The sequence below is a fragment of the Natator depressus genome, chromosome 9, assembly GCF_965152275.1.
Source record: "Natator depressus isolate rNatDep1 chromosome 9, rNatDep2.hap1, whole genome shotgun sequence".
Taxonomy (NCBI): domain Eukaryota; kingdom Metazoa; phylum Chordata; order Testudines; family Cheloniidae; genus Natator; species Natator depressus.
The window spans coordinates 41929126-41955176 of NC_134242.1; the positions used below are offsets into that span (position 1 = coordinate 41929126).

General features: G+C 38.8%; 1 protein-coding gene across 5 annotated transcripts in view; it reads left to right on the forward strand.

Moving 5' to 3' along the window:
• Positions 1–13577, forward strand: part of CAB39 (calcium binding protein 39) — a 66967-nt gene extending 53390 nt beyond the window's left edge. For all 5 annotated transcript variants that reach the window (XM_074963976.1, XM_074963975.1, XM_074963977.1 and 2 more), the window contains 6 exons: positions 1218–1336; positions 4110–4278; positions 5068–5127; positions 5807–5872; positions 9001–9144; positions 11017–13577. In XM_074963976.1, the coding sequence (XP_074820077.1) occupies positions 1218–1336; positions 4110–4278; positions 5068–5127; positions 5807–5872; positions 9001–9144; positions 11017–11205 (747 nt within the window). In that variant the 3' untranslated portion in view covers positions 11206–13577. The remainder of the gene's footprint in view (positions 1–1217; positions 1337–4109; positions 4279–5067; positions 5128–5806; positions 5873–9000; positions 9145–11016) is intronic.
• Positions 13578–26051: the final 12474 nt, after the last annotated feature.

The window sequence follows — 26051 nt, forward strand, 5'->3', positions numbered from 1 at the left end:
GCATCAGGAGTCCAATACCGTAATTAAAACAAATCTAAAATAATAAGCTATAGTTCTGTCATATCTGTTGGAAGCCTCCATAAAGTGTAAGGTGTGTTTCTTTAGCTTAAAGCTTGCTACACACTGATTCAGATGTTGCCAGGATAAGTTCATTCTACAAACAAAGATAATCAATAATGGTTTGCTTCTGGTCTCAGATTATAAAATTCAAGTAACCATGATTAAGAGTTACTTAACAGATCTTTACTGCCAGGTCAGGACCTGTAGCTAGATCCTGTTCTGCCCAAGATGGTAACCAGCTCCTTGAGCTGCATATAGAAACAAATAACTCCAAGTCCTCTTCAAGGGTAATTCGAAGTAGTGTTTACACACACTGTTAGGCACTCCTACTAACTGGCCCAAAGTAACGATGAACTGAATATGATTCCAAAGATACAAACAATGCTGGCAAATGGTAGATATGTGGATCCAATATAGGTTGCATGCAGAGCTCCTGTCATTCTTTCCAGTGCTTGCTGCTACCAACCAGCTTCATTTAATCTAATCTAGGTTGAATTTGAGCATTTTGCTCTTACCCATATCCAAATGTTTATCAAGTATTGAGAAAACTGCGGGGGGGGAGGGGGGGGCTGTGGTATCCTAGATCGTATGATATGAGGAATATGCCTTTATGTTATACTTACCTTTGACTTTAATTATAATTGTTATTGTTTTCCATCATAAAATGAAAACACACAATAAAAAAATTGTACATTGTAGTGCAGTCTGCATGTTGTTGGTATTGCAGCCCAAGATGTGTCTCAGTCTTCCCTAGTAGAAGGACCTGCACACATGCACATTGAAAATCAGAGGTGACAGAGTGGAACATGGAAGAATTCCATCTTACTCAGGGCTATGGCATTGTTAAAAATCGCCATAGTATTCACAAAATTTTGGTACAAAATGAATCCAGAAAAACTCAAGGAATATCAGATGAAATATAAAAGGGTTTTTATTGTTTTAAATATTATCAGTAGGTTATTCAAGCTGTCCGAATGTAAGTTGATACAATGATGTATTGAATGCTGTGACACATTTGAAATAGGTGTAGAAAAACGAAGAATTTGGGGAACTTTTTTGTGAAATGGTCATGTTTATGTATATTAATGTATGTATTAACTCTTGCTATACATTCTTGTACTAAATGTTATATGCTTAATTGGTTACTTTTTTGACAGGGCAAAAAAGATGTTGCTCAAATTTTCAACAACATTCTCAGAAGGCAAATTGGTACAAGAACTCCCACAGTGGAATACATCTGCACTCAGCAAAATATATTGTTCATGTTATTAAAAGGGTATGTATAGTATTCGGTGTAAATAGTTTTATACGAAGTATTGGAGTGTTTTTTTCAGGTAGAAGTAGGATAGTGAGTGGTGAAATGTCCCTTCTTCCTTTGCAATTTATTTAAATAATTTTGCCACAGGGCCTGTAACTTAAGTTAAATGGCTAATTTAAGCAATAGAATATCAAAATATGAATCCTTTAACGTGAAGGGTGGCAGGGTGAGAATTGAGAACTAAAACTGCGCTAAAAACATTCTTGTTGGGGTAATGTAACAATGAAATCTGTTCCTTTTCACTGAAATTACTTCATTGTCCAAAGTTTAAACTGTTATTCCTGATCTTAGTTATTTACCAATTGTTTGAATGATTGTTCTAACCTCCGGCTAAATGAACTTGCTGTCCCATCCTCTGAGTTACTGTGTGGCTCCTGCTTCATAGCTATTGGGTAATACAACTACAGAGAGATCAACCAGCTCCAACTTGTCTAGATTACTGTATGCCAGATTGCTGTTTCCACCTCTATTCTTGTATTACCTGCATTGTTACATCATAGAATTGTGCCACATCAACTGTGCTCTAGCAAGTCTGCAGCTGCATACCAAAATAGAGGTGTTCTTGAAAACAGAAATTTAAGTAAAAAGCCTTTGTTTCTTAAATTAGGGAACAAACATTCCCCCCCCCCCCACCTCAAAAAGGACTGTTTACATTTCTGTTATTCTGTGGCATGAATAACAGAAAATATTAGAGGTTGCAATCCCATTTTATCATTTTGGGGTAGGAAAGTTCACTAATGACTTAAATAAAACCATTTTTAAAATGTTAACATTTCAAGCACTAATTTTGTATCGGTAGCTGTAGCATGTATACTGATGGATATTGTTCAAGTAAGCTCTCATACATCATGATGTACAGTATACTCCTGATTATCCAAATAGACTGAGGGACACTGATTTTATTTGGATAATTGGGAGTTCGGATAATCAGGAGAGCAGGACCCATTCAGCCATTGAGCAGTGGGGTGCCCTCCTCCACAACTGGGAGCTCCTCCACAACTGGGGGCTCGTCTTGCTCCTCACAGTACTGCTCTATTTTACAAACCTCCATGTTATCCGGATCCCTTTCTTGTCCCCCAGCATGCTCGGGGGACAAGAAAAGGATTTGGATAACATGGAGGTTTGGGTAAATGGGGGTATACTGTAGCTGTACTCAAATACTACAGTGATTGGCATGGTATAAGAATCTATAGAAAAAATAAAGAATCAGATTAAATAGTTAATCCCTTGGAATAGTAGTTTGCCACATCATGTTGACAGCAATGAGATGTTAAAGTAACAGGTTTTGTTTTCTGGATGTTTAAACAAAAAATCTGCTCTTTAGTTTTTCCTTAAAGTTTTTGCATTACGTAGTAACTAGAGATGCTGCCAAGTCTGAAACCTACCAAATGTGTGATGTCATGTTTTTGTCACATTGTCTCTTCATTCTCTTTATCTGTGCTACTTGTCTGAGCCAGCAGAGTATCGATACATACAAAATAATTGTTTTACAACGAGAGCAGGAACTTTGCACATTTTAATCCCTGTCTTCCTCATGAGCACTAAGAACCCCCTAACAGTTTAGAGGAGCAACAAAATGTGTGCTTTTGTATCTTTGCAATTGTAAAGAAATCCAGTGTTCCACAGTGAACTTTTAACTTTTCCTGTGCTTCAGTCTCCTTTTGACAGAACCCAAGATATCTTAAAGATTCAAAGGGCAAGATTAGTATTATTAACTGTAGTATAATAGTAAGAACAAATTAATTATATTAAATTCTTATACATGCTTTCTCAAAGTGCTTTACAAAGGAAGGCATAGAAATTGAGGCACAGAGAGGTGAAATGACTTGCCCAAACTGTGAGACTGTTCAGTTGCAGAATCTTCTCCTAACTTCAAGTCCAGGATCGTGTTCAGTGGACCACACTGCTGATTTTTAGGACAGCATAACCTAGAACAGCAACCATGAAACATTTTTATGTGTGCATGAGTAAAAATGTTTGAAACAGGTGTTTATGATTTATAGAGGTACTTACTGATCTGTTGTATGTCTTACATATGATGCATCTGGTATAGCCAAATTTACATAATTTTAAGATATTATGATGAATGTGAACCAACCATTAGCAGAAGGAACTAGGCTTTGAAAAGCGTGAAAGGTATATGATCTGCCAGAATCTTGTTGATTTAAATATGTGGAGGTACAAGAGACCCATAGATTTCAGGTGACTTTACTTTCAAATTTTGACAAATGGTACTTGCAGTGCAAATGCTTATTCTTTTGACCACGTGGAACGGTCTGTTTGTTCACTTATGAAGTTCACCCCTTAAAAAGTCATACTCGGTATTCCATATAAAATGAAGTTTGGCAGTATACCGGGAGTTGTGAATTGTCCATACCACTAGCGGGCAAACTTCTGCTGTCCCAACCTGCAGAGCACCTACTGCACATTTAGAAAAGCCTGCTATGAGTCAAGTTCCACCTGCAGTTATGAGACGAGGGTGTTGATTTTGAGTCTGAACATAAAGTTATGTTTGTTATGCTGTCCAATTTTATACAAGTGATTCATACGAGCAATGGATTGATCATCTGATTTTTGGTAGTGTTTTGTAGAACATCTGAAAGTGGAATTTAATATTGAAATGTTTAAGTTGACTTGATAACATCATATAGCATATTGTTAATTATATATAAAGTTGCAGTACTACAGTACCACATTTTAAAGGTATTTATATAGACTTCTCATTTTGCAGGTACGAATCTCCAGAAATTGCTCTAAATTGTGGAATAATGTTAAGAGAATGCATTAGACATGAACCACTTGCTAAAATAATCTTGTGGTCAGAACAATTCTATGATTTCTTCAGATATGTGGAAATGTCAACATTTGACATTGCTTCAGATGCGTTCGCCACGTTCAAGGTAACTTGCATACCATATCTAAATAGTTACAATAGCATACATTTCTCCAGCATCTCAAATATATAATCCCAAATGTCAGGTATTAGTCACATATGGAGTCAGCATATGGAGACAGAGAACAAAGTTTGTGACATTCTCTGTAAAGGGGCTGGATCAATTGAACATTTCTTCCTTCTAAGCACATGGCGATAAGATATTGCTTCGGATACATGTGCAGTGTTCAGGGTAACATTTATTCCAGAATTAAAATTTAATAATTTTACTTAGATTGTAAACTCTTCAGGGCGGGGAGGGACTGTCTTATTGTATAGGGTCCTTGCATGATTTGGGACCTCTAGGTGCTAACACTATACAAATAATGAATAGCATAAGTGGACCCTTTGGTGTTGTAGAGCTCCTCTGGTAGTATAGTGGCTTATGTGTCATCCCTGTTGCAGGAGTAGGCCTGGGTTTCCCTGTGCCCCAGTGATCCAAACAGCTGTATCAGCCCTTGGAGCTGTTGGAAGCCAGCACAAGTTAAGAGCCTTCAAGTTGCTCTGATTTCTCTATGAGAACCAGAACAGCATATAGCAGATCCCTTCCTAAGTTGTGCTATGAGTTTTCACAACCCCAACCAAGGATCTACACCTATATTCCAACTTTTTTTCTTTATTTCCATAGTATATCAAAATCCTTCATTGGATTAATTAGACAAACTCTTCAGAGGCATCCAGAATGAATATTTATTATTTGAATAAATATTTTTTTTTAAATCCGAAAATATTGCTTAAACGTAACATACTTTTTCAGGATTTACTTACGAGACACAAGTTGCTGAGTGCAGAATTTTTGGAACAGCATTATGATAGGGTGAGTAAATATATTTAATTCCTCATAACTTTTTGATGTTTGATACAGAATAATTTTCATTTGACTGAAAAAGTTAATACTTTTTCATTTTTTGTGTCGTATTGCTTGGGTTCTTAGTTAAGAATTACCAATGACAGTTTACATATTGCATTCATCAAATTTAGGTTTGCGTTTTTTTGTGCCATAGTATTTTTAAAATAGAAATTTGTTTTAAAATTCTCAGCATTTCAACATCAAAAACTTAAAACTAAGATTTTGAATAGATCTCGCTTTGTGAAACTGTGTTTTCCACTAGAGGGAGCCCTTTCCCATTTTTTCTGTTTGTATGAAAGCTTTATTCACAAAGGTATGTGATAGTTTTGCTCCATCTGCTGGCCAATTCTGATATTAATAAAAGCTTAAATCATTTCATAGTCTACAAAATTGTATTGCTTAAAGAAGAACTTCCTTCATTATATGGTAGTCCAAATGTTTAAAGTTCCCAAAATAGCAAAGAAATTAAGCTTCAAAAAAGCTTATTAGAATTTTAAACACCTGTAATGTAATATTGCAAACCTGGTTTCAGTAGAATTCTAAGTTTTTATTTACATACCTATTACGGATCCCCCCAGTTTAATAAATTCATTCAGAAGCAGGGCTTGTGCCACTTGTAAAGTTCCTGATTTTTCTCTCCATTTAGTTCTTCAGTGAGTATGAGAAGTTACTTCATTCAGAAAATTATGTGACAAAAAGGCAGTCGCTTAAGGTAAGGTAGTTTTACTTTGAGTGCCCTTTTTTTCCCCAGGACAATTACTTCAATTTCATGGTGAATCGATTTAAATCACAATGGCTTAAATAACGGGTTTAAATCCCAATTTAAAAGAGTAAAAATAGTTGATTTAAATAGCTGTTTTAATAAGGTTTTATTTGTGGACGTGCCAAAGAGTTTATTTTCATCACTTGTTAGCATGGTTGAATCAAAGCAATCCGAGGTGCACAACAACACAGGTGCCCCTGTGGCCACACCCTTGCAGCATAGCCCTGTCGTCCACTTGGAGTGATGGCGGCAGGGTTAGGGCTGTAGGGGTGGAGCCCAAGGGAAGCATGGACAGCAGGCAGAACCAAAGAGTCTGGAGCAGCGGTAGGGGCCCCCATTTCCCCACAGATGTGTCAGTTGGGGCTTCCTTACCTATCCTAGAGGCACAGATTTGATAGCAGCAGGGCTCCCCCAGTGCTTACCCCACAAATAGGGATGAATGTATCTGTGTGAGTGATATTTGTTGACTGAAAATTTTGTAGCTAGAGACTACTTGATGTTGACTGTCAGCCAGGTGTCTTCAACCACAGTTCTCCAGTTTGAGGATGCAAGAGACATCTTTCATTGTTTTTTATGAAGACTGGCTATTATTCAATCTTCTTATATTGTAGAAACTCCCACAGGCCTAAATGAGATGAGGGCCCATTGTGATAAAACACTGTACAAACACACATGAAGACAGCGCATGCACCAAAGAGCTTACAGTCAGGCTTTTGGGTGGAACTGTCCAAGGGATGATTTAGACCAGTCTGCACACAGTTTTTACACTGGTATAATATATATCATCGGGGTGTGATTTTATAAAGATATAGATAAAGTAGTACAAGTAAAGCAATGTGATGCCATTACACTGATGTGAACGTGCCTTATACTGGAACAGTTTATCCCCTTTTCTGTGAGAGAATAGCTTTACCAGTATAAGCACTGATTAGTTTTAGACTTATTTCTGCAAAAATACACTTAAATAGATATAATCACTAACCACAGCAACATCATCATAGATATCTATTGAACATCCGTGTTGGTCAGCTGTGTGATGTGTTAATCTTCCATAGGGAAGTATGAGGTTGGAGTGAAGGTATTGCACAGTTGTCAGGAATCAGTTACAGTGCATGTTGGAGGTGTATGGGACTTATTTATAGATGGGCGAGTGCAGTGTGTGGGCATTGATATGTTAAAGAAAGACACATTAACTGGACACACATGCTTGCTTCTAAGTGTTTGAGTCAGCATAGGCGCAGGAACTAGGAGTGCCGGGTGTGCTGCAAGTTTTATGTGGGGCCCCAGCTGCTGGCCCTGCACCCGGGACTTTACTCCCTGGCCGCCCTCCTGGGGCCCTGCGCCTGGGGCTTGAGTCCCTGTCTCTGTTCCTGGGGCCCCATCTGGTGGCTCCACTCCCAGGCTCCCACTCCCGGCCCCGTGGCTTGGGCTCTGCTCTTGGGGCCCCAGCTGCCAGCCCGCGCCCAGGGCTCCACTTCTGGTCCCGGACACAGGGTCCCGGCTGCCCCCCGGTGGCCCCAGCCTTGGCCCCTTAGCCCTGCCCAGGTCCCCCGTTCCTGGAGACACGTCCCTGCTCCCAGCCCCGGTTCTGGAGGGTGGGGCGGCACGGACAGGGATAAGTGGGGGCATGAGGTAAAAAGTAAAAACTTCTTTCAGCACCCCAGCTATTATGTGTTCCAGTACCACTGTGATTAGGGTGGTTTCCTGTTAAGCAACCACAACTGTTTGTTTATTTTTTCTCTTTTGGAATTTTCTTTTCTTTTTTGTTATTTTTTAACTGTGTATGGTGTTAGTAGATTATAAGAGACAGGTTCCTTTTCCCCCACAATAATGTTATGTATGTTTGCATGGTTGGGTGGTAATTTCAGACTTGGAACATGTGTAGAAGGTCAAGTCAGTGTTTTCATTTTGTAATCATTTACTAGACAATTTTTAACATTTTTCAGAGTGGTAAAAAAAAACAGATGTAGTAGAAAAGATCAGTTTCCGAAGATTAAGTGTTCATTGGGAACCTCAAAAGTGCAACAAAGGACTAAAAAGCAGAGTTGGTCCATTTAACCACAAACTAATACAATTGTCATAGTGCTAATTACTGTTTACATTGTTTAATTTTCTTTTTATTTTAGCTTAAAGTTTGCTTTTTTAAAAAGAAAACGTAACCTTTTAAATTAAGATGATGCAAAAATAACCAAAGACTCTAATCATTAGTGACCACACCTGAAAAGTACCTACCCAACATCATGCAGGAATGGTAGAGCCATGGATAGAGCCTGGTTCCTCCTATATTCCAGTCCCAGTACCTTAACCACAAAACCATGTTGTACTGTATCAGATTTTATAATTAAAGACTGTTCTGTCTGTGTCAGTGCTTTGTAGAGATGGCCATGTAGGGATAATCCTGTTTTACAGATGCCAGAGCCAGGAACACAGATTTGGCCTGATCTTTGTGCAAAGCAGCATGGCTACATGGATGACTCTTCTTTATAGCTGTTATAGTAGAGACCGAGCTTTTATTACCAACTCTGGTATAAATGGTCTTGTGCAACCTCTCAGATCCTCTTTTACCTCATCTATAAAATTGGGAGGAAGGATGCCACCTTGACTGTGGATAGCTGACTTATGACAACATCGAATTATCCATTTCAGATACCAGACTACTGAGCATAGATATGGTACGGTAGCTAGTTATCACCTAGCAACGACATTCGTTACGGGGGTACTGAGAGCCCCTTCTGCTGACATAGCACTGTCCACATCAGCACTTGTCAGTGAAATTTATGCCGGCCAGAGGGTGTTTTTTTTCATTCCTCTGACCTACAAAGGTTTTACCAACAACAGGCTAAGGGGAGACAGAAAGGCAGGCAGTTTTTCAGCCATGCTGAGAGAGAGAGAATGGAAAAAACACCACATCAAAATACCCTGGACTGGGAGTCAGGAGACCCAAGAGTTGGTTACACCTCTTTTTTTGACAGATGTCAATTACTCAATGTTCTTCACAACCCCTATGAAAAAATTGTATTTGAACTCATAAGATTTCAGTAATACTTCATTGTTCTGTCACATTTTTCCACCCTTAGTTGCTTGGTGAATTGCTATTGGACAGACACAACTTTACAATTATGACAAAATACATCAGTAAACCTGAAAATCTGAAACTAATGATGAATCTTCTACGAGACAAGAGTCGCAACATTCAGTTTGAGGCCTTTCATGTCTTTAAGGTATGGTATCAAAAATCATAAAACCATTGAATAGCTTCTGTAGTATGCCTCATTTACACAGGTAGTAAGGTTAGTCAATAATGATGGCAAACCTCAGATCTGTCTGCTCTGAAAAATTACTTGATTGTTTCTTTTGCTGAAAAGTACTTATTCAGGAAATGCTAAATGGTTTTATATGGTTATTGTTAGCATAACCTTCCTCTTAAATTCTGTATGAATTGAGCATGATGAAGGGGATGAATGCATGCTAAGATTTCTGAGCATAACTCAACATCATTCTGAGGATTTTAAACAGGTCTGTGTCCTGCTACATGGTACTATGAAGGATACATGTAGTATTTCAAATCAACTAATCAGTTTTGAAAAATCTAAATCACGGGTTGTCTGTTAAAACAAGTTGCCTTTTTGATTAATAGTAGACATAAACTAATGATTAGTAATAGGTTGAGGAGTTAGCTCCATTCAGGAGTAACCCTGCAGAAAGGTTTTAAACCATCTCTAGTCTCTCTAACTATGATGCTAGATATATAAAATCATGCACTTGCTACAGAACTCAATCCTATGAGGTACTGAGTGCCTGCAGCAGGATGTCATGACCAGGCAGCTCCCATTGACATCAGAATTGGGCCCTCAGTGTCTACCTCAATAACATAAAACTGGTTTTCATTTCAGATTAATCTTCTCAAATATTCCATTTGTTTTTTCATGTGCAGATATTTAGGAGAGAAAACATTCATAATTTTAAACTTGGGCTGTCAGTTAATCGCAGTTAACTCAAGTGATTAGTGCAAAACAAATTAACTAGATTTTAAAAAGTCACAATCAGTTTTAATCACACTGTTAAACAATAATAGAATAACAATTTCAATTTATTGTAAATATTTCTGGATGTTCTACATTTTAAACATATTGATTTCAATTACAACACAAATACAAAGTGAACTGTGCTCCCTTTGTTTTTATTACATTTGCACTGTAAAAAAGGTGAACAAAGTCTAGTATTTTTCAGTTCAACTCGTACAAGTACTGTAGTACAATCTTTTTATCATGAAGGTGCAACTTAAAAATGTAGACTTTTTTTTACATAATTGCATTAAAAAATAAAACTATATAAAACTTTAGAGCCTACAAGTCCACTCAGTCCTACTTCTTGTTCAGCCAATCACTAAGACAAACAAGTTTGTTTATGTTTACGGGAGATACTGCTGCCTACTTATTTACAATGTCACCTGAAAGTGAAAACAGCCGTTTGCATGGCATTGTTGTAGCTGGCATTGCAAGGCATTTATGTTCCAGATATGCTAAACATTCACACGCTCCTTCATGCTTTGACTTGTAGGCTCTAAAGTTTTACATAGTTTTGTTTTTGAGTGCAGTTATGTAAACAATAATATTATTATTATATTATTATATAATTATTATATATGTATTATGTAAACAATAATAATAATTTTACATTTGTAAGTTGCACCTTCACAATAAAGATTGCACTACAGTACTTGTCTGAGGTAAATTCAAAAATACTATATTTTTACAGTACAAATATTTGTAATAAAAATAATATAAAGTGAGTGCTGTACACTTTGTATTCTGTGTTGTAATTGAAATCAATATATTTGAAAATGTAGAAAAATATTCAAAAATATTTATAATAAACTTAAATTGGTATTCTATTATTGTTTAACAGTGAGATTAAAACTGATGAATTGTGACTATTTTTTTTAATCTCGTGACTAATTGCAATTAGTTTTTTAGTCGTTTGACAGCCCTATTTTAAACCATTATCATCTCACTTTTTATTAGCTAAGTGTAATTTTAACTGAGCCTTCTGTTTCCTGTACCTATGCTAAAATCCCTCTTCTTTTGTTGCAGGTGTTTGTAGCCAATCCTAACAAGACACAGCCTATATTAGATATCCTCTTAAAGAACCAGACCAAACTTATTGAGTTCCTCAGCAAGTTTCAGAATGACAGGACCGAGGATGAACAATTTAATGATGAGAAGACCTATTTAGTTAAACAGATCAGGGATTTGAAGAGACCAGCACAGCAAGAAGCTTAATCTCCAACAAACCCCTAAAATATTAAACCCAAATTCAGCATTTGCTGTTAGATATTCAGCATCAGGCACTCTTATCAATTCATGAGGAACATTACTGCTAATCTGCTGTTCAGTGAACGGTTTTTGTTTTCTCTCTCCTTTTTTAGTCCAAGTTGAAAAACATAGCTGCTGCTTTCTTGCACAATGTGGACTTTCTTGATATTTGTGTCATTTCAGAATTCAAAGACACTGCTTGTTTTAGGAGTCCTGGAAAAAGAGATACTAGATTCATGAAAGCAAACATAGATGATAGTTTGGTTTAGGAAAGAAGGTATTAATGTAGTTAAGCAACAGGTTGCATGCTTGCAAATCTGATTAAATCGTATGTTTGCACTTACCTTGTTTGAGATATGAGCACAATGTGACCTGTGCATACATGGCACCATAGTATAAAATTGTATGCCTTGATTAAAAAAAAAAAAAGTGCAGTGCTTTACTTGTAATCAAAGGGGAAATGTATCTAAGATGTGAGCTTACTGGGATAAACAGTTGTCTTGCAAATAAACTCAACTTAGCAACTTTTAAAAGAGTGAAATCGTGAGGTTCATAAGGAAAATGTATATAATATGCCTTTCACTGCTTTATAGATTTTTTTTTTTGACATGATTTTCTGAGAATTGAGTTGTAAACTTGGAAATATGTTCTAAGGGTTTTGTTAATTTTACTTTGAAGATATTTCAAACAGTAGAGCTAGCAGTGACACTTCGCATTTCATTTCAACAACGCTTGCTGGTTTCTTTTGTATATAACTCCTAGGCTGCTCATTTCTTTAAAAATATGATTTAATTTGTACAGCAGAGGAATGTTATTGTATTAGTCTGTAACTATTACTTAATATTGAGTTCTGCAAAATGAATGCTCATATGTAGCTGAATACTTCAGATCATCTGAGAATGCTGATTTAACATTTCTTAAATACTGCAGCATCAAAAGGAAAAAAACAATTTATTTGTATTCACTTATCTAATGGGGTGCCATCAATTAGGTTAGGCTAAAATATAGAACTGGAATCCTTTAATCTGTATTCTTACTGGTTAATATTGGCCTTATTCACTTAAATTAGCGCTGTGTTCTGCAAATGGTCAAGATTATGATAAACTAATATTGATTCCTTTTTCTTCTGGGGAGTCTACAGAGACCACCTTTGCTTTCTTGGAGTAGATATCTCAGTACAATAGTTGTGAAAGTGAATAATTTCCCCTTGACTTCAAGAAAAATAATTTCATAGATGGCCTACTTGTAACAAAATGATTTAATTTTGTCAAATCCTGTTCTTTAATGCTGCAAACTGTCAGTATTTATAAAAAACAAACTGATTTTGCACCATGTTGGCTTTTGTTACTGTGACCATAACAAAAAACATCTACTAAATATATCTAAACAATGTTATTAAAATTATATCTATTCATCTTATAATTATGCTAAAATCACAACCAACTTATGAGTTGGAGTTTGAATGTTCAAATTCTGCATGGCTGAACCTGATTGAGAATGCCATAAAACTTCTCATTGCTTCCTGTCCTCTTACTAATTACAGTTATTTTCAGTTAGCAAGATGAAAACCCTGATTGACATTTTAGCTAATTTTGAAGCCATTGTGAGGGAAATCAGATAATAGCTCCAGAAAATTGGGTGTTTTCACTCTCTTAATATAAAATGGCTCTTAACATTGTCATTGATCTCTTTAAGGTTCTTAATCTGTCCACAGCAAACTGATTCATATTGTGTCTTGGAAAATAGCAAATTAATCTTACTGAAAATGAGAGATCTCTATTTTTAAAATCATTTCTGTAGGCAGGCAAAATTGGCCATTAGATGGTATTATAGTTCAGCACTAACAGTCTTATATTTTGGTTTATCATAGTTGAGTGGAAGAAAACATTATTTGCCAAATTATTCTCCATAACACACAAGGCTTCCACTTTAGAAAAATGTAGAAATGCTAAAATTTATATATGTAAAGAAGTGAAGAAATTTGGATTGGGGTATTGGTTTTTCTCTCTCTGACTGGGGAACAGTGGATATGATAAGTTTTTTAACATATGAAAGCATTTGAATGTTGGCGTTCAAGAAAAAGTTGTATTTAAATTTAAGATCATTTTGACATGCTATTCATATTAAATTCTACTGTACTGGAAGTAGTTTCTTCTCATCTGCGTGAAGGCTTAAAGATATTACTAAAAGTTATTTAATGTGAGGTTGTTGTTTTTTTTAAATATTGATGTATACAGTTGTAATTCTACTTCCATGAAAGTATTTCATTTCTCCTGAGGAAAAAATGCATTTCTTACCAGAAAATCTGGCTGGCCCCATAATTTAAATTGAAATAAAATTTTGAAGAAAATCCATTATGTGCTTTATTGTGTTTGAAAATGTCAAGTTTCACGTGGATCTGAATACTCACCTCTTTAGTGCCTTAAAGGAGTACATGCTGCATCACTTCTAAATCATAAGTTTGCAAATAAAATAGAATTACTGAAGGTAGTTAAATCCAAAGCAGACTGTGAAGAGTTGCAAACAGATCTCATAAAACTAGATGACTGGGCAACAAAATGGCAGATGAAATTCAGTGTTGATAAATGCAAAGTAATGCACATTGAAAAACATCATCTCAACTATACATACAAAATGAGGGAGTCTAAATTAGCTATTACCACTCAAGAAAGATCTTGGAGTCATTGTGGATAGTTCTCTGAAAATGTGCTCTGTGTGCAGTGTCAGTCAAAAAAGCTAACAAAATGTTATGAACCATTAGGAAAGAGATAATAAGACAGAAGATATCTAATGTCACAATATAAAGCTATGGTACGCCCACACCTTGATTACTGCCTGCCATGTTGGTTATCCCATCTCAAAATATATATATATATATATATAAGAAATGTAAAAGGTACAGAGAAGGGAGTATGGAACAGCTTCCATATGAGGAGAGATTAAAAAGACTGGTACAATTCAGCTTGGAAAAGAGACAACTAAGGGAGGATATGACAGAGGTCTACAAAATCATGACTGGTGTGGAAAAAGTGAATAAGGAAGTGTTATTTACTCCTTCTCATAGCACAAGAACCAGGCATCACCCAATGAAATTAATAAACTTAAAACAAACAGAAGGAAGTATACTTCACAAAATGCACAGACAACGAGTTGAACTCGTTACCAGGGGATGTTGTGAAGGCTAAAACTGTCTCTAATCCTTTTTTGAATCCAAGTTAAGTTCATGGAGGATAGGTCCATCAAAGGCTGTTAGCTAAGATGGTCAGGGATGTAACCCCCTGATCTGGGTGCCCCTGAGACTCTGATTGCCAGATGCTGGGGCTGGACAGAGAGAGAGAGGATGGATCACTTGAAAATTGCCCTGTTTTGCGCAATCCCTTTGAAGCATCTGGAAGTTTGCACTGTCTAAAGACAAGATACTGGGCTAGTTAGACCATTGGTCTGACGCAATATGGCCGTTTTTATGATCCGTTCTTATAAAAGAATGATCCTAAATGGCACTTTCAAAGCCACTCTTGAGAAAGGTGCAAAGGAGTGCTGCACAAAAAACACAATAACTGCTTCACATTAGCAAATGGTGGCCTGGTTTCTCTAATACTTTGATTGTTTGTTTCAATTTTAGGGCCTGGTCTAAAGCCCACTGAAGTCAATGGGGGTCTCAGGCTTTGAACCAGGCCTTTAGTGTTTCTTTCAGCATTGAGTTAACAATTATAAGACATATTTGGGGATTGCCTTGCAGCAATTTAGGGTTTATTTCCACTGACCTCATCACTTCTTATTCCTAGTTGGTTCTTTTGGTTTTTGTACTCTCTATGCTTAAACATTTTTTGCCTTTGATTATGTCCATTTTTCATGCCTACCACTACCAGCTAGAGGAGGCTGACTTGCCAGTCTACTAAATCAATGCAATACAAATAAAAACTGCAGGGTTTTTGATGCAGATATATATAGCTATTCTCTTTAATTATTGGAAAATCTATTTTTACATTGTTTTTTTTCCATGTGCAGCATATTCATGTCACATTAAAAGAATTATTCAACATGTTATAGCTCTCGATCAATAATCTACACACACTTGAGCCTTTTAGGTTATATTGGTTCAATTTTAGGATAGATCTTTTCCCTTAAAATACAGTATATTATAATACTTTATAGACTAAGATCACAAATTAAAGGAATGACATTTAAAAATGGACAGGTGTCCTCTTAGATGCCTGGATGAAAATTTCCATGTAAGTATTTGGATGAGATAGCTAAGGGGGGGTGGGAGAGGACGGAAGATTGAGGTTTTTGTATTAACTTCAAAATGTGTGTTCTCCACAGATTTTTACTGAATGAATTGCCTTATGGATTGGAATTGCTAAGAATCAGAATAAAAGTTGCATGGAACACATCACAAATGTGAAGCTTGTTTCTGATTCTTTCATAGGTAAGAAACTTTCTAATATGGATGTCACCCAAGTTTTTGGATACATCGTGGTTTTGTGCATTTGTCGTACATAGCCTCAGCCAAACATCAGTATTTACTACTTCATTGGGGAACAAAGGCCCTTTCAATGAAGGCCTAGTTAGACTCACTCAGGATTTTTGTTCTAGTCTCCTGCTTTCCGGTCCTTAGCTGTTCGTTATTTTTATTAAAGTTCTATAGCAGTAGTAGTGGTAGCCAAATGGCAAGTCTTCTCTCCCTCAGTGGTCAGTATGTGCCACCGACTGCCACTGCCTCAGTGACCAAAGCCTTTTCATTATGTACGTTTGTTCTGAATCGCAGCCTGTGAAAGAGCTCCAGCATGGAGATTCATCTGGACTTTCTCCTGCTGCTATTCTGACTCACAGCCAAGGCCACATTCTGTTTTCTCTGGGTTGTCCTTTATTGTAGATGAGTGGAACCCAAACTGGGGTGCGCCCCGCACAGGGAGTGCAGAGGAACATCCGGGGGGAGGGCGTGACAGGGCCCAGGGCAGCCCCCACAGGTGGCAGAGAAGGAGCATCACCCAGTCCTGCTATGCTCCCAGCTCTGCCCCGGCTCTGCTTCCGGGCCCGGTTCTGCTCCCAGCCATGGCTCAGCTTCCAGCTGCAGTCCGATCTCTCCTTTCCCTTAATGGAATCTGTCCATGCCCCCCTGGGAGCCAGGGTCGGCAGCTGGGAGCGGAGACGTGGTCAGGAGCCGGGGCCGGAGCCTGGGCTGAGAGCAGAGCTGCAGCGCGAAGAGGGAGCACAGCTGGGGCTGGGATCCGGGGCCGGCACTGTGGCTGGGAGCTGAGGCTGGAGCGGGGCTGGGGGAAGAGTCAGGCTGGCCGGTGCTTCCTGCCCCAGTGGAGGCTGGCTTGGGCCCCACTGCGCCCCTCCGAACGTTTCTCTGTGCCCCCCATGTTGACTACATCTCTTGCCAAGAGACCTGCATCTAACAATGTGACATTGTTCCTTTCATAAAACATCAAACATCATTAATAAGTTAGCACAGTGTACATCTGAAGTATGAGGAAAACCAAGGTAAAGCTTAGCTTGTGAATGACAGGATACTGAGTTTTGCTGCTTTACTAACCATCACAGGGAAGGCTTCTAAGTAGAGAGCCAGAAAATACCCTCGTAATTTGTGCCCAGAAGCTTTGGTCAGGAGCAGAATGGTTGTTTTTATCTGCCAACTGCAAAGTTCTTTGCAGCAGTGAGATTTTAACCCTGCCTAGGCTGCATATACTTATAGTTGGAGGATCAGATCTTTTCTAGTATATCAACCTTTCAGGACAGTGTCCAGTGGAAAGCATACCTTAGAATCTATATGCAAGAAATTCAAGAAATGGCTCAGCTGGACTCAGTGAAAAGAGAGACATTATTTTTGCAGGTTCTTGCGCAATATTGTCCAGATTGGAAATGTATTGCATTTAAGCGTGTCTATGCATAGGTAGTCCATAGTGCAAGAATATTCTTCTCATGTTGTTCTGCATTGCTAAATGATAACTGCAGGAATGTAAAACCAGGCAATTTGTGTCTATGAAGATTGCTAGAACTGAATGAACTTCCAAGTGAACAAAAACTTCCCTGAAGAAGGCGTTCCAGAACATTTAACTGGTTCCAAAATACAACCAATTTTAATAAAAGCAAGTTATTCACAAATTATACGTAGCCTTTTGAAATAGTTCAAAATAAAGTTCCTACAAGCTAATATTGTGAGCAGAAGTTCTTTGTCTCTTCAAGTGTGCAATGAAAATACATCTAGCACCTTATAAAGGATTGTTTGGTTGATAGTGACATTTAAAATCCAGCCTTACTTATAAATCAGAACCTACTGGCCCCTATTAATTCTGGTTAATCTTTTCTGAATTTCCTACCATGCAGTCTTCGAATTCTATATCTTTCTGGCATAGTGATACCAAGTGTGTGCTCCAGGTGTGGTCTTGCCAGAATAATACTGAGAGAGAGTTGGTTCTGTTTTCATACTCTGCCTCTGTGTAGGCAGCTCAAAATTGCCTTGGTCTTTTTGTGCTGCCATGTCATATTGCAGACTCTGATACAGGAGGGCGAGGGAGCAGCGGTAGAGGGGAAATATATAAGCCCTAGGCTAATTAAGGCGTGGTTCCCTGTAGACTAGGGAGGGTTGCTACAGGTTAATTGGAGCATCTGTAGTCAATTAAGGCCCTGTCAGGAACCTAATAAATCCCCCTGCTTCAGGCAGTCAGGGTAGGAGGAGGGAGAGAGGACTGGAGCTTGGAGGTGTGTTGTGAGATTTGAAAGACCAGAGAACCGAAGTAACAGAGATCCTGCCCCGGCAGGGCATGGAGACTCCCTCCCCCAGCGTTTAAGGACCAAGGGTAAGAAACCCGCAAAGGTTGAGAGGGACTGGGATTCAGAGCGAGGAGCAAACCTAGACCCCTCCCCATTTCCCTCCACCACCTTCCCGGGCCACTAGCGGGGCTCTTGGCGCCCAAGAGCAGGGGTAAGGGGTGATGTCTTACCCCCTTCTCCCCCCACCCCCAAGAAAAGCACAGCACCCACCATACATACATAGGCCATCTTGTCACAAGACTTAGAAGACAAAAAAATTCTAAATCCTATATTACTGGGCATTACTTTCTTTGATATTGCGCTCTCTCATTCAACATATGTTACAAATTAATATACTGGGTAAAACTATATGAATCCTTCTAAGTTGAATCTTTTTGTATTTATTTATTATTATTTTTTGGCCACATTTTTAACCTTCTTGAGAACTAGGTATTATTCCTCTGTCCTAACTGATGTTGCCAATGTCTCCAAATGTAATCTTACCTACGAATTTTACTAATGTCAGTTTACTCCCCTTTCTGGATCATTAGAGAACATTTTAAATATGACAGGACAAAGTACTGCATCCCTGCTGTATCCCACTTGATGCATTCCTCCATTCAGTAGTTTGGTGTTTATCTTTACCCTTTGTTTTTGTTCCTTCAGTCTGTTTTCATTCCATGTGACTGTTCTCTAATCCCAAATTTGAATGAACTTTGTGTATAACCTCTCATGAGAGAGTATATCAAATGCTTTATTAAAATCTGCATTTTAATATGTATGTGTGTATTTCCTAATTGACTTCTAAATGAATAGTGATGCTTTAAAACAAATCTATTTATACAGTGTGGCTCTCTGTATTTTTCCCCAGTTCATTAACAAGGACAAGCAGTAATAATTTACACTAACATTGAAGGAATAAAGATTCAATAAACACTTGTAGTATAATTCCATGTATATGTGTTAATTTGCTCTACAGTAACTTAATGAGAAATAATAGTCTCCTCTTGAAATAAGGCTGTTATCTGAGTTTACGTGCACACACAGGAGGTGTGAACATCTGAATCAAGCTGTCTGCCTTCATTTGCCAAATTACCCAAAGGAAAGTGGTGGTGTTGGAAGTGATCTGACTAATAATTTGCAATGTAAATGTCTGATAATGAAAGGAATGATTCCACACGTGACAGAATTCAGATATTCTCCTAATAATACTTTAGTGGGAGGAATCTGTGTACAGTTCTTTTTAAAAGCCACTACAAAATTTCTAAACCCAGAGAAGCTAACTGAAAGAATGTTTTAGAATCTTCCTTGTAGATATGTAATAGGCTTTGCAAACTTTTTAATTGGTTCATAACATTTATCACATGGCTATCACCATGGTTCAATGTTCTTTGATATGGCTGTGCAGCTCATCGAATGTCTATTGTCTCCAAATATATAGTACATTATATATTTAAATAAATGTCTAAAAAGTTTAATAAAACATCATTGGTATGATTTCAGTTACGTTTGTCTTCCATTTACCGGGTGCTGTAACGACAAACCTATGCACTACATTTGTCAGTCCATAGTATTAAAACACATATTATTAGCCTCTGAGGATGGGTAAGTGGAAATAAAGAAATATATTATTCCAACAATTTTTGTTTGCCTGATCTAGATTACACTGTGTACAAAGACCAATCTCAGCTGATGTGGGCAAGAAGATGGTCTAGATATCTCAAAATATTCAGCTTCAGGTATGAATCAGTAACCAGTAAAGAAAATGACTGTATCTCTCAGACTAAATGTACTGCAGATTCTACAGGGAAGATAGATCTATGATATGCCAAGTAAATAAATATTTTAAATATCATGAAAATATGTACTATCAGTTTGATGCATGTATAGCATGTAACTTTTGATAGTGGAATGGGAGGCGAAGTTTAGCTAGACTCCAGAATCTGAACTTTCTTCTGAAATAGCCTATGTAACTATTCTAAGGGATCAAATCTATTTCGAATTTTGTATATTTTAATCAAAAGCAGGGATGAAAAGTGTGACTTTAATAAAAGGAGAAATGGGCTGCTATTATGGGGATTTAATGAGATCCCTTGCCATTTCCTTTTTCTTTATCTTCTCCTCTTCCTTGTGAGAAAAGTGATGTGTTAGATGGATAATAGTCAATAGGGCTGAAATTCTGGTACCCACCACGACTCTCCCCAAAGCCCAGGTAAACAGGCTTTGAACAGGGAGGACAAATATTGGGACTGAGAAAGATGGAATCCTCCTTTCTCCCACCCAGAGGCTGGACTTGAAGCACTTGCCTAGCCAGCCTGTGTCCATTACTATATCCTGTGGTCTAGTAGCAGACATAGCTTTCTACACACGCACTGTGCAGGATTTGTGGTCAGTGGGTCTGCAGAGTTAATGGATCCACTGACCCCTACCACTTACCCAATTGCCCTACAATAATTTACCCTCTACATGTCTATAGGGAGAGCCACCATGGAGCTTGGCTCCATGGTATGCAGGGGGCTGCTGCAGACTCTGGATATTTTGGGCAGTTTTGATATATCCATGACCATATGTAGTACCCACTGCTTATTTTTTCTTTTGGGATCACTCACACAGGGCTTTCCATGGCCCCACACTAGATGTGGGGAGTTTTACCGTAGAAGAAAATTTTGGAGGCAATTAAAAATATGGATAACTTATTTACTACCTTGTGTGTCATCTATGCATTCATTCTCCCCCCTTCCCCACCTCGTCCATCTTCTTGGAGACACCTGCATTGGCATATACCATATTATCTTGCTGAAGGCCCTATCATGAATGAGCTATGATTTGTTTATGCTTTTTGGTTTGTAGATTTCACATAACAAACATATTATTCTTATCCCTATTTCAGTGAGATCACTCAGCACAAGGATTTTATCCCTGTGCATCACTGAGACGAGCACAAATGAACAAAGAAGAAAAACTAGAGCCTTGTCTGACCACTCTGGAAGAAAGATAGTAGGCAATGGATGTGGTTTAATTAGGCTGCAAGTTTATTCTCTTAAAATATCTGGAAGAACCTGGCAATGAATTTAACAGTGCAGGGCATCATCATTCCTTAATCATTTCTACATAATCTGCAATCTGGTCCCAGCCATCCCAATGCTGGTGCTCCGCTGCCCTTCCTTTATCTGAGCTAAAAGGGGGCTCTAAAAGGAGGGAGTCAGCTTTCCACTGTACCAGATGTAGGGCCCTCAACCTCCCTCAGCTCCCGTAAATCCTCTTTTGATCCATTTTCTCTGATAACTGTATCCCTTCCATAAGGAGTACCTGTACTGGACATCTGCCATGGGTTTTAAATACTAAGTTACAATGTTAGAACCTAACTCCTGAGTCCCAGATGTTCTGTGGGGAAAGTGAACCTTCCTATCCACACTGGCCTCCACCAATCTGACTGTAAGGGGAAAATATCCTTACTGGACCCTCAGGAAAAAAGGGTGACTAGGGTAATGCCCACAGTGGGTCATGAGGAAAACTGGTCCTTTTGAAAATTTCATGAGTGCTGTCAGAGTTCCCTCCCCATTCTGAACTCTAGGGTACAGATGTGGGGACCTGCATGAAAGACCCCCTAAGCTTATTTCTGCCAGCTTAGGGTAAAACTTCCCCAAGGCACAAACTCTTTGCCCTTGGAGGGTACGCTGCCACCACCAAGTGATTTAACAAAGAATCAGGGAAAGGACCGCTTGGAGTTCCTATTCCCCCAAAATATCCCCCCAAGCCCTTACACCCCCTTTCCTGGGGAGGCTTGAGAATAATATCCTAACCAATTGGTTACAAAGTGATCACAGTCCCAAACCCCTGGGTCTTAGGACAATAGAGAAATCAGTCAGGCTCTTAAAAGAAACAGAACTTTTTTAGAAAGAAAAATGGTAAAAGAAAGGGAAGCTAATCTCACAGGGCAATCAGATTGAAAACACAGAGGATTTCCCTCTGGGCAAAAACTTTAAAGTTACAAAAAGAAAACCTGGAATACACCTTCCTCTCAGCACAGAGAAAATCACAAGCTGAAACAAAAGTAAACTAACGCATTTCCTTGCTAGTACTTACTAATTCTAATGGAGTTGGATTGCTTGCTTTCTTGATCTCTCTCCGGCAATCACACAGAACAGACAGACAAAGGCCTTTCTCCACCCCCCCTCCACTAGATTTGAAAGTATCTTGTCCCCTTATTGGTCCTTTTGGTCAGGTGCCAGCCAGGTTACCTGAGCTTCTTAACCCTTTACAGGTAAAAGGATATTGTGCCTCTGGCCCGGAGGGATTTTATAGTACTGTATACAGGAAGGTTGTTACCCTTCCCTTTATATTTGACAGGTGCAAGCCCAGTCAAGGTAAGAGAGGGTTTTTTGGGGCTGGATGGGGTATTAATACCCCCCCCCTTCCACTCTTCTGGTCAGCAAGAAGGACAGTGCTCCTCTCCCCCAACTTCTTCCAGCTGCTTCCTGCTCTTTCTTAGGTTCATATATTGCAAGGCCAGAAGAGGGACTATTGTGATCATCTAGTCTGATCGCCTGTACAATACAGGCCATAGAACTTACGCATGATAATTCCTAAAGCAGATCTTTTCAAAAAATATCCGATCTTTATCTAAAAATGGTCAGTGATGGAGAATCCATCACTACCCCTGGTAAATTGTTCTAATAGTTAATTACTCTCTCTCTTAAAAATGTACACCTTATTTCCAATCTGAATTTGTCTAGCTTCAGTGGCCAGCCATTTGACTGTTACATGTTTCTCTGCTAGATTGAATAGCCCGTTATTAAACGTTTGTTCCCCGTGTAGGTACTTATAAACTGTAATGAAGTTAACTCCTTAACCTTCTCTTTGTTAAGCTAAATAGATTGAGCTCCCTGAGTCTGTATCTATAAGGCATGTTTTCTAATCATTTAGTCCTTGTGGTGGTGTTCTCTGAATCCTTTCCAATTTATCAATATCCTTCTTGAATTGTGGACACCAGAACTAGACATAGTATTCCAGCGGTTGTTGCACCAGTGCCAAGTACAGAGATAAAATAATCTCTCTCCTATTCGAGGTTCGCCTGCTAATGCATCCAAAGGTCACATTAGCCCTTTTGGCCACAGAATCGTACTGGGAGCTCATGCTCAGCTGATTATCTACCACACCTCCAAATCTTTTTCAGAGATCTTGCTTCCCAGGATAGAGTCCCCCATCCTGTAAGTATGGCCTATGTTCTTTCTTCCTAGATGTATATGTTTACATTTAGCCCTATTAAAATGCATATTGTTTGTTTGCACTCAGCGTACCAAGCGTTCCAGATCGCTCTTATAGGTGACCTGTCCCTTTCATGATTTATCACTTCCCCAGTTATTGTGTCATCTGCAACCTTTAGCCGTAATTTTTTTTATGGTTTCTTCCAGATCATTAATAAAAATGTTAGGGTCAAGAACTGATCCTTGCAGGACCCCACTGGAAACAAATCTGATCGATGAGGAGTCCCTGTTTACAATTACAGTTTGTGGCCTATCAGTTAGCCAGTTTTTAATCCAGTTAATGTGCAATGTTAATTTTATATCTTTCTAGTTTTTTTTTTAATCAAAGTGTCATGCAGTACCAAGTCAAATGCTTTACAGAAGTCTAAATATATTACATCAACAAAATTCCCTTTATCGCACAAACTTGTACTCCCATCAAAAAAAGATATTGTTAGTTTGACAGGATCTGGTTTCCCTCAACCCATGTTGATTGGCATTAATCAATTATCGAGTCCTGTATCAGCTGTTCTGTTATCTTGCCCGGATTGATGTCAGAATGACAGGCCTATAACTACCCCGGTCAGCCCATTTTCCCTTTTTAAATATTGGCACATTAGCATTCCTCCAGTCACGAGCTTCTATCAATTCTTGTTTTCTCAATAACTCAATAATAGACATGTTCCTATCAGTAGATACCTGCATAAAGTTTGCTTTTGGACACAGAGTGCATAGCCTAATGATGAGTGCACAAATTAGACTTTCACTTTAGATAAGTACATAACCTGGTATGGTGCCAGAAATCCATCCCACATTAACAATGCAAATATGCTAGCGATATGCTAAAATTGCTCACCCAGCCCATTTCTCAATAGACCTCTGTGTTTACTCTGAATATGTCCCCACTAGAAATGTTGCAGGGTCATTACAGGATGAATGCTCAAGAAATGCAATCAGTTGCAATCTTGCCTTATTTAGCTCATCATAGAGTGATTCAGTAATAGCAGTTTCATAAAGAACTACAGCAGTGTTCCTTTCTGTAAGGAACTTACAGATTTTTTGAGACCTAACATTTCACTGTATTTCTCCTAGTTCCTCTATGTTGTTTTTGGCTGTAGTATATGGTTTCATGTGGTTCTTAACCTATATTTCTTGCGGCTGATCTTTAAATTTGGCTTCTTCCTTTCCTAGCAAATCCTAATCCTAAAATGTACAATATATTAATAACTCTCTCATTTAGTTAAGGTGAAAGAGGAGTAAGCTGACAAGTTTGGGATCCAAAGGTCTCATATTTGTTTGCCATTTCCCCACATCCTATTTTTAGTAGCTGTCTATCTATGTATTTCTACTGTGCCTATCACCTAGATATTTTTAACCTGCTGAAGTATGTGAGCAAAGACTAGAGACAGTTACTCTCTAGTCAGGCACTCAGACACTATGAGGATGGGTACAACTGAGAACCTAGTTGGGGAGAGAAAGCATAGCTGATTATTTGTCTCCACTCCTTCCATTAGTTTGCATCTTTTTGAATGCTTTAGGGGAAGGTATCTTTGGGTGAAGAAAGTTCTCTGGCCACGTTGAGGCTATTTTATTGGGGGATGGTCTGTGTAAAGAGGTGCGCTTTGCATTGTGATGTAAGCTCTTTAGTCAGTGCGGTTCAATTCAGCAGGACTACTTGTTTCCTTAAAATTAGGCATGTGTTTAAGTACCTTGCTTAATTAAGGTCCAACATAGTGGTTCTCAAACTGTGGGTCGCAAAGTGGGTTGCAACCCTGTTTTAATGGGGTGGCCAGGGCTGGCATTAGACTTGCTGAGGCCTGGGGCTGAAGCCAAATCCAGAGCCTAAGTCCAACTACCCAGGGCCAAAGCCCAAGGGCTTCAGCTGTGGCTGACGGGGCTCAGGTTACAGGCCCCTCACCCGGGGCCGAAGCTCTTCGGCTTGGGTTTTGGTCCCCCCACCTAGGGCAGCGGGGCTCGGGCAGACTCAGGCGTTGGCCCCCACTCCTGGGGTTGTGTAGTAATTTTTGTCAGAAGGGGATCACGGTGCAATGAAGTATCAGAACCCCTGGTCTAAGGGAATTGAGGCATGGGCTCATCCTCATTTCTGGTGGTAGGGAGTGTCACAGTTCAGGACAACTGCAACTGTTTTCCCCCCAAGGTTCCCAGCTCCTCAGCTGTCATCTCTCTTGGGCAGAGACCCATGTCTCTTTCCCTTCTGCACAGATCCCTGCCTGTACTGTGATATTCTCAGCAAGTCAGACTGCCTAAACAGGCCAGGTCTTCACTTTGCTTTCTCTTCAGAAGGCTACAAACAATGTAGTTGCCAATGGTTATGAGTTACCACACGGCTTGTTAAAAGCAAGCACATTTATTCTTAAGGTGAAAGCATTACAGCAAAAACATTGAAACAATAAAGAACCTACAACTTACCAGAGATCACAAAGGCTCTGGTGGGAGCCAGTCCTTCAAACCCCATATAGGGTTTTTTTCTGTGGTTACCCATTCATACAGTCTTAGCTGAGAACAAGCGCACACACATTAATAGATCAGTCTTTTCTTTATGCAGTTTGAGCCTTTGATCTTGACCTCATGTGACAGGTCATCAACAGACAAAGGCCCACTCCTCAGAGCATAGCTTTAAAAGGCTGGGTTTTTGCATAACCTGGGGTGGCGAATTTGCATTCACCACCTCCTAGATTTTTCCCGGGAAATCCACTTTACATGTATTGTCCCAAAAGATCTTTTATACCACATTGTACAGTATAGTCCTTTGATCCAGTACCACACTAACACATAACCTTTGCATTT